The sequence below is a fragment of the Silene latifolia genome, chromosome X (genome assembly GCF_048544455.1).
Source record: "Silene latifolia isolate original U9 population chromosome X, ASM4854445v1, whole genome shotgun sequence".
NCBI lineage: Eukaryota > Viridiplantae > Streptophyta > Magnoliopsida > Caryophyllales > Caryophyllaceae > Silene > Silene latifolia.
The window spans coordinates 321,770,194-321,779,646 of NC_133537.1; the positions used below are offsets into that span (position 1 = coordinate 321,770,194).

Genomic DNA, 9,453 nt, shown 5'->3' on the forward strand with positions numbered 1-9,453 from the left:
TATGTCATGTCTTCAATGAGAATTTGTGTACTTTGTGTCTGCTGCTTGTAACTTGCACTATTTTGTATCCTTTGTGTTTGAACACAAATTCTCATTCGTGATGAACATATCCGTTGTAAGCTAATAACGGATCAAGTATTATTCATGTGGAGTAAATAAAACAAAAGTAAAATGTTTAGGAAGTAACAATATGTTTTTGTCTTATCTACTCACATGAAAAATACCTCATCTGTCGCAAGCTTGTGACGGATATACGCATCACAAGGGAGACTTGCTCTATTTAAATTTCAGTTTTGTCAATTTTACACTAGATTTATGGCTTCAATTGGTCAATTTTGACTTTTATGATTGGAATTTGTTTAACATTGATAAATTAAGTCACTTAAAATTATAATATCTATTTTAAGTTTGAAATGGGTGAGTATTATACCACTTGTGTATATAATACATTTTCCTACATTTTATGATGCATGTGATGTACTCATTCTTATACACAGCTGATATGATACTTGACCCGTCTTAAGTTAAAAACGAATATATAGTACCGTCTTAAATGAGAATTTGTACAAAACTAAAAGAATGCACTATAGATTTATGGTTTCAATTAGTCAATTTTGACTTTACGATTGAATATTTGTTTAAGGTTGATAAAATAGGTTTGAATTGTACTCATAACTAAGATAAATAATAGTGCATTTTAGAAGTCAAACGATTGGTCTGGTTCATTTTTCGTTATCTATCGAATATCTACCTATTGTCTCGCTTTCTAAAAAATATAAATGAAATTGCATTCTTCTCATGTTTCATAATAAAAAATTCACACCTTTTTTTTTCAAGTAATCAATTAGTCATTATTTTTGTGATTATTGTAATTTATAATTCTATATATTTCTCAGCTTGTATTTTTCAGCACATTTTTATATTCCTAAATCTTGTGTCTATATAGGTGTGAACCTTGTTTTTAGGAAATCCAAAATTAAAAAGTCATAAACAATGTGAACAATTTAGTAAGACTATGGTATTATAGCGACATATTGAAATTTTGCAGTAGAATATACGAACAATTCAGTAAAACTAGTTGAAGTCTAAACAATTCAATTGGTCAATGACATTAATTAATACTCCGTACAATAGTTTTAGATTAAGAAATACTGAAAATTGAAACTTAAGAGTAGGTCAATATTTTCCCAATAGAAGACTACAGCATATACATACGTTTATTTGGTTTCTATTCCTACATTGCCTCTTGAGTCTTGATCCACAACAAGGACCACAACCAAAAGCAGGTAACGACTATCAAATCAAAAAGGTGTTATTTAGAAATTGGAAGGTCGTAGGTACGGAACAATTAAATCCATAAAGTCACTACTCTCCAAGTGCCTTTTAATACAACACAAATCCTTACCTTAGACGGATATTATCCGTTTAAAGTTGTAAATTGATAATGCCCTCTCACAAAATAAGAATGAATAGTGCGAGTGGAGGAAAATGAATACTTCACTTGCCCTCCCACTTGCATTTTGTGAGAGAAGCACTATCCGTCTACAGTTTTAGACAGATAGTGTCCGACTACAATGAGACTGATTGTGCATGCATAACTACAAGTCTACAACTTCTCTCCATGGAAGGGGGTAATTATTTTTTTTGAAGGGAGAAAGGGGGTAATTATTACGGAAGTAATAAAGGCTAAAATAAGAAATGGAAGAAGATTGGTAGCTAATGGTGATTATGAAGGGTTGAAATAAGAGGTAAGGGGGAATTATTAACTCCATACATTTATGTGAGCTTATGTATACTTTTTTTGAGCTTTTCCAGTTATTTGTTTTAAGTTTAAATGGATTAACTAATAAACTTACAATAATGCTCATATTCTACATCACCAGTTATACTACAATTGTTTGTAAGTCCATCAACTGCTTAATGGAGGAATACTATCACCTCCTCTTTTGACTCTATACAACCACCACTAACCGCCAATCTCCTCTCATTTCTTCCTATTTTAGCGTCTATTACTCTAATAATAATTATCCTAATTTCAAGCGAGCCTCTAAAGCATAATTAAAAACTCATTATATTAGTTAGGTTAATTTGAGTTATCCTGGCTGAGTATAATAAGGAGCCACGAAGATACAAGTTGTATGAGTTGTATTTATTCATTCATCATTTATCTCCGAATTAATATCGATTGATAGAACAATTAGTAAAGAGTCTGAGACCATTCCAACCCAAAATCTAGTCGAATAGACTATGAGAAACAATTGAACCATACAGCGAGCTGCTATCATCCCTCTAACAAAACTAAATTCAATTTAATCAAAAAGAGAAGCTTAATTGAGGATCATCGTCGATTTCTCCCTATATTACCCAAATAATTCAAAGGCATGCATTTCGAATTCAACATATTCACCAAAGCCAATACAATCCAAATTAACAATATCATTATTTCTTATTGTTATATTTCCTCCAATTCATTCAATTTTATACGTTTGCTTTATATCAATGCTCGTTTTATTTTATTCATATCTTTAGTTACATATTAATAAAAGTAACAATTTTATATTCACAATGTACTCATTAAAACAATCTAAACAATATCTTACATGACTATCTTTTATGCTATATATTAGAAATTGTATCGAAAATTCTCTCCACTTGAAATAGTGCTTAAAAATCAAACGTATAAAATTGAATGGAATAGATGAAGTAATTGACAACGTGATATTTTAAGACGGTAATGAGCGTGAGATATTACATATTTTGAGTTTTGTGAATCTCATACCCTCTCTGTCCCAGTGAATAGTTTACATTTTTTACTTTAATTTGTGAGAATAAAAATAAACAAATGTAGACTATTGACCGAAACAGAGGGAATAACATTTAGTGCAAACATTATTTACTTTAATTTGTGAGATATTGAGCGATCTCTTCAAGAATCCTTTAGAGGTATTCTCTATATGAACGGGAAAGCTCATTTGGGTAAGTAGTTAGGATGTCCTGTAATTGATAGTAGAGTAACTAAAAATACATTTGACAGTATTATTCAATCTTCTTACACCCAATTATTGAAATGGAAAGCGAATTCTTTATCGCAAGCAGGTAGACTAGTTCTGGTCAATGCTAATTTAGCCTCGAAGGGAACTTTTCAAATGCAAAGTTTCCTTCTTCCCTCATCAATCCATAATAGATTAGATAATCCTTCACAACGATCCCCTAACTTGATTGGTTAGCATAAAGTTTGTTTACCGAAATCGATTGGTGGACTGGGAATAAAATCTTTTGAAACAGCTAACAAAGCTTTTCAAATGAAACTTCTATGGAAAATCCTTACGGATAAGGAAAGTATATGGGTCAAAGTGATAACTAAAAAATACTTGAGAAATTGTTCACTCTTTGATCATAAGCCTAATTCAGTGTCTTCTTGGCAAAGATGGCAGGTAGGTAATTGTAGCAATATTAAGTTTTGGTCTGATAATTGGGTTTTTTCACACCCACTCACCAGCAGTATGGTTGACGATAATATTAGTCGTGATCTTAATCTTTTGGTTAAAGATTTCATAACCTCTGACAAACAATGGGATGTTTGTAAATTATCCAATTTAGTGAATAATGATATTGCGAATCTGATTACTAACATCCACTGCCACATAATGATATTCCAGATACCCTCATTTGGGGGTTGTTCGTGGATGAAAATTTCTCTACCAAAATAGCAACTTGGTTAGCGCAAGGTTTTTTCGACCAAACTCTTGACAAATGTGAATTTCAATAGATTTGGAATTTGAATATTTCTCCAAAGTTAAAAATTTTTCTTTGGAAAGCCTGTGTTAACGGCCTCCCAGCGAAAGGTAGGCTTCTCAAAAGTTATATTAATGTCCCACCACATTGTATTTTGTGCAACTATATATCCTATTGAAAACAGAGATAATTTCTTTTACGAATGTCCCTTGATTGGGTCTGTTATCCAAGACATGAACATTATTAGTTTCGAGATTTTTTTTTTATCAAATTATAATAATATTACAAGTCAAAGTTTTCTAATGAAACTTAATTATTTTAAAGACTTAATCCCAAAAGATGATTTCATTAAGATTATTTTTATTTGGTGGAATGCGTGGTTTATATAAATGATAATATCTTTAATAATGTTCATATCAATATGAGCAAAATTATTATTTTATGTAATAATAGCATTAAGACCTGGAATGAGACTAGACATAAGGATACAATCCCGAGAAAGACGAGTCAGCTAGAAACACTTCTAGTAAGGAAGAAATTTGGTGGGAGAAACTTAGGTACGCTTTCCTAAAGCTAAATTTTGACGGATCGAGAATAAAAGGCAATAAAGCTGCTTTAGGATATTTTATAAGAGATCATAATGGTAATGTCGTTTTGTTAGGAGCGAAAAAGTGTGGATACAATAGTATTCTTGTTGCGGAAGCTCTCACTTTAAAGAAGGTATTTTAGCAGCTAAATATTTAGGAATCTCAAAGTTAATTATGGAGTGTGATAATTTATGTGTTATTAACTCATTCGAGGTACTTGGGAAATTTCTAGTATTATCAAATATCTGAAATTAGACCTTCATTTTTTTTATTAAGAGATAATTAAATATTGCTTTCGTGAAGCCAACAAGGTTGCTAACTTCATAGCTTCTATTGGACATTCATGTCTAACTCTTTCGATGTGGTTTGAAAGCCGACGGCTTCAACTTACCTCTCTCATTCTAAAGGATGAGATACGTTGGTCATATCCCAAAAGATCAATCTAATTTTCTTCCTTGTCAAAAAAAAAAGTCAAGTAGAGGATTTTTAAGCTAGACGACTATCTTGTCTTTGCAAAATACTACACAATAAAATTTGGCGTAAGAGAAAACTATAAAATAATTTTAACACTAACATAATTTAACTTTGTTCTTTTGAATGGACAAAATTTACACAAATTCTCATTGAAGACGGACATATCTGTCATAAGCTGGAGACGGGTTAAGTAATATCTAAGTGGGTAGATAAGACAAAAGCAGAATGCTACTCCCTAGGCATTTTGCTTTTGTCTTATCTACCCACTTGGGTATTACTTGATCCAACTTCAACTTGTTACGGATATGTCCGTCTTCAATGAGATTTATTGCAAAATTTAAGCTAATCACATGAGAATAGTATTTAATTAACGGGCTATTTAATTACACACCTTACGTCCAAAGTAGCTCGGATATATAGTCTCACAACTTATCAACTATACTAGTTAATATCTGTAAAATATCATTCTACTGATATTTTTGTTGTTAGTAAATTACGCAATTTTCCTTTAAAACCGATCTTAAACCATTTTACATTAGACTAGACAACTTGTTACTCCTTCCGTTCCGATCAATATTTTATAGTTTATTTTCTAGAGTGTTTCAGTCAAATAGTTTACACTTTCCTTTTTTTAGATATGTTTTACTTTCTACTTTATTTTTTAATAATATTAACATAATTCTCTCCCTTTTTACCTTGATATTTGTGTGTAAAGCATATGCAAACATTTAAATGGGACGAAGGGGGTACATCCCACCACTATTTGGCTACATTACATAAATTAATTTTACTCACTCCTATTCACTAAATTATTCCACATTTGTTTTGGATGAAACTTAGTAGTACGGTGATATGTGGATCAGTGGGTGTAAATTAAAGTAAAAAAGAGAATGTAGAATTATAAATTATTATGAGCATAAATAATAGACAAATAAAGAAAGTGAAAAACTTTTGTAAATTTGCCGTTTTAGAAAAGGTGGAAGATCTCAAAATAAAAGAGAGTACTCCATAAATTAAACAAATGTATAAACAGCTCGTCTCATTATAAACGGCCACTATCCGTCTATAGTTATAGACGCATAGTGTCCCTCTCACAAATTTAAAGTGGGTAATACAAGTGAGAGTATTCATCTTCCACCCACTTTATTTTGTGTAAGGAACACTATCCGTCTATAATTATAAACCGATAATATTCGTCTATAATAAGAATTTGTGATGTATAAAATTCATCTGAACCAGGAATGTTTCTGGTTAAAATCGATCTCATACCATTACGATTTAAAAATTTGCTATGTCGTATGTCTCGTCACTGCGTCACACTTAGATTAATTACAAATTCTCATTGAAGACATGACATATCCGTCATAAGCTGAAGACGGATACCATTTTACCTCACAATGTACCCACTTTTTCTCTCTCTGCAACACTATTCATGTGGTCCCCTTTCCCCACTAACCCATTTTGTTACCATTTTATCTCACAAAATATCCGTCACAAATGGTAACCCGTCACAAGGGAGACCAATTGTAGATTAATTACGTTACAAATGTGGGACCCGTAACTCCTAGTAGAAACTAGAAATTAATCAACGAAAGTCAGAGGAACCTCTATACTACCTCTCTCCACCCCATTCCCCCACCATATTTCTCCTTATTTGCCACCTCTACACAGCTGTCTCCTCCTCATCCTCCGCGTTCGCGCGTTTTCCCTCTCTCTTCCTTTCCTTAGCCTTCTCAATCTCTCAATAATATTAAAATCTACTTTTCTACCCTACTCCCCACTTGTTATCCACACCTAAGTTCTACATCCCCGGTCCCACCTATCCATACCTATATATATATCCCCACTTCACTGCTTCCTTAATTAAAACCCGAATCACAATTGTCGACTATAAACACCCAGATTATTAAATTTAAAATAAAATAAAATAAAATGGATATGTCTTACAACAACGGAGATAGGAGTCCATCGACCGATGAGGAAGCCGGGTTGAAGCTAGCGTCGGAGTATCCGAAAAGACAGGCCGGTCGGAAGAAATTCAAGGAGACACGTCACCCGGTTTACCGGGGTATCCGACAGCGGAACTCGGATAAATGGGTTTGTGAGGTACGGCAGCCCAAAACCACGGCCCGGTTATGGTTAGGCACGTTTCCAACTGCTGAGATGGCGGCACGGGCACATGACGTGGCGGTTATTGCTTTACGAGGACGTCATGGTGCGTGTTTGAATTTTGCTGATTCGGCGTGGCGGTTGCGCGTTCCGGTGTCGAATGATACGAAGGATATACAGAGGGCTGCGGCAGAGGCGGCTGAGGAGTTTAGGCCGGTTGAGACGGTGGCGGTGGCGGAGATGGAGATGGAGATGGAGAATGTGTTTTATATGGAGGATGATGAGGTGGGGTTGGGTGATATGTATCAAGAGCTTGGGATACCACCTCCGCCTGGTAGTTGTAGTTGGGGTAGTTATGGCGGTTATGATGACGTGGACTGTGAGACTGCTGATGTGTCACTTTGGAGCTACTCTATTTAAGAAAATGAAATAGTGTTACTATCATACTCACATATATTTTTTATTTTTACCTTGAGGGTATGTTTTGAGAAGGGGTAGATTCTAGTTAGTGTCTTTGGTGGGTTGATTTCATTGGAAGGTAGATATATATAGTCATAACTCATAATATGGGGTTGATTTGATTTTTGAGTAAAGGTATAGGGAGATTTTTGTGTAATTTGTGGTGATACATATAACATGAATTCTTTTACCTTTTTAGGGCAATATATTATCATCGTTAACCGTCATTTCACAAATAAAATTGTCATAAACCATTGGTTGACTCCGTTTATGTTCTTTTCGATCAGAAAAAGTTGAACTGTAATGAACTAAATTTTGGGTTGAGTTAAATTGAACTGAATTAAATGGAGTAAGTATGCCAAGTTCTTTCCCACAATTCACAATGGGCTATATTCACACATATGGACGAAAAATCTACAAAACTTCTTGGTTTGTGACATCTCCTTCCTAGCCCATTTGAAAGGGTAGGGCTACCAGTAAAGTCCAGCATACACTTTTACGAGGAGCCCAATTCAAGATCACAAATTTTTGTGAGACGGTTTTTCATTAATGTTCTTTTTAGGGGGTCTCTTTCATTGATGTTAGCGAGAGATCTCTCTTATAATAGCGAGTTATCATTTTTATTTTATTTTTATCATTTTTTTATAATTAGTTTTTAGTATATTTATTACTTGTATATTATTAATATAGTGAGAGACAATTTCTTAGAAGAGTTACTAATTCCTGAAGTACCTATGAGCAACTTGTCAATTTTTGTTTTCAAATAAAAACGATACATGAACAAGAGTTCTAACAAAATATTGTCTATGTTTCTATAAATTATTTTTGTAACTGAATGTTTATCTTATACGGGGTATAGAAAAAATAAGCTATTCGTCGTTGACACATTATTTTGTATTTTCGACAATAATTAATGAACTTCCAACTTTGCCTCTTTCATAACTATTTACTTAGCTTCTACATACAATTAACTTTGAAAGAAAAAAAAATAGTTTCCATCATGACGCCAACGTAATCAAACAAATCAAAATGTTCAATTAATCTAATAGAACTAATCGATTCAATCTTTTAATCGCCGTTTTGAACGACTATCACGAATGACATTCAAGGTAAATGGGCATTAGGACAAAGGTTTAGAAGCATAAAAAAAACCCAAAATAACAAGCACTACAAGAATTCACTGCTAGCTTAAGGGGACACCAAAATAAATTGACGACTGAAATTGGTCGCCAGATATTGGTCTCAACGTCTAGTCGCCAAAATTGGTGACACTGATCAGTCGCAAATAGACTGATTGACGATAGAAAGTAAATGTAGTCATCAATTTGGCGATTGAAGTCAGTCTCCAATATGTTGACCTAGCCGCCAAATTGGTGATTAGTTTGACACTGAAATGGCACTGAGAGTGGTCGTCAAGAAAACATTTCAGTCGCCAATTTGATAGAAATTGTTTGGGGTTGGAGGGGCAATTTGACAAGTTCATTAAATATTGTCGACGATTGGAGTAATATGTCGGACACGAATTTGGAAAAATAATTACAAGTAGCGATAACATATGATATGACAATAATAATTAAATGCTTTATCGCTCCATTTACGATGTTCGTTCATGTGTTGTCATAAAGCAGATAAGCAAAGAATATAAATGTTTTAATTTACTACTCAAAAAAAAAATCTATAATAGAGTACTAGGATATATAAAAAATTACCGAAATATATCTTAAATTTGAAAATCAAGGATCCGATCACGGGTTAGATAAAGTTGAATAATTACTTTTTTATCAAGGTTGTAAACGAGCATGTAATATATTTCCTTACCATTTATTCACGGTTCAGAAAAAAATTTAAGGATTTTAATTCAATAAAAAAAAAAAGTCATACTCCTCATCTTAATCGTAAAGAAAAAGAAAAAGAAACTCCTACTAATGTTAATTGTAATTTGTAAAGACAAAAACAAATCCCCAATTTTTCATTCATTTAGGGATCATAATGTATAATCCTTATTTCCAATAATGAATTAACAGACAAAACTAATTAGAGTAACGAACTACGACACATTTGACCAAGGAAATAAGTTTTCAGGTACAAG

General features: G+C 33.0%; 1 protein-coding gene across 1 annotated transcript; it reads left to right on the forward strand.

Annotated features, from left to right (window-relative positions):
- The first annotated feature begins 6,630 nt into the window (after positions 1 to 6,630).
- LOC141622018 (dehydration-responsive element-binding protein 1D-like) lies at positions 6,631 to 7,568 on the forward strand. The gene has a single exon (XM_074438100.1). The coding sequence runs from the start codon at positions 6,729 to 6,731 to the stop codon at positions 7,323 to 7,325; it is 597 nt and encodes a 198-aa protein (XP_074294201.1). The 5' UTR covers positions 6,631 to 6,728; the 3' UTR covers positions 7,326 to 7,568.
- Positions 7,569 to 9,453: the final 1,885 nt, after the last annotated feature.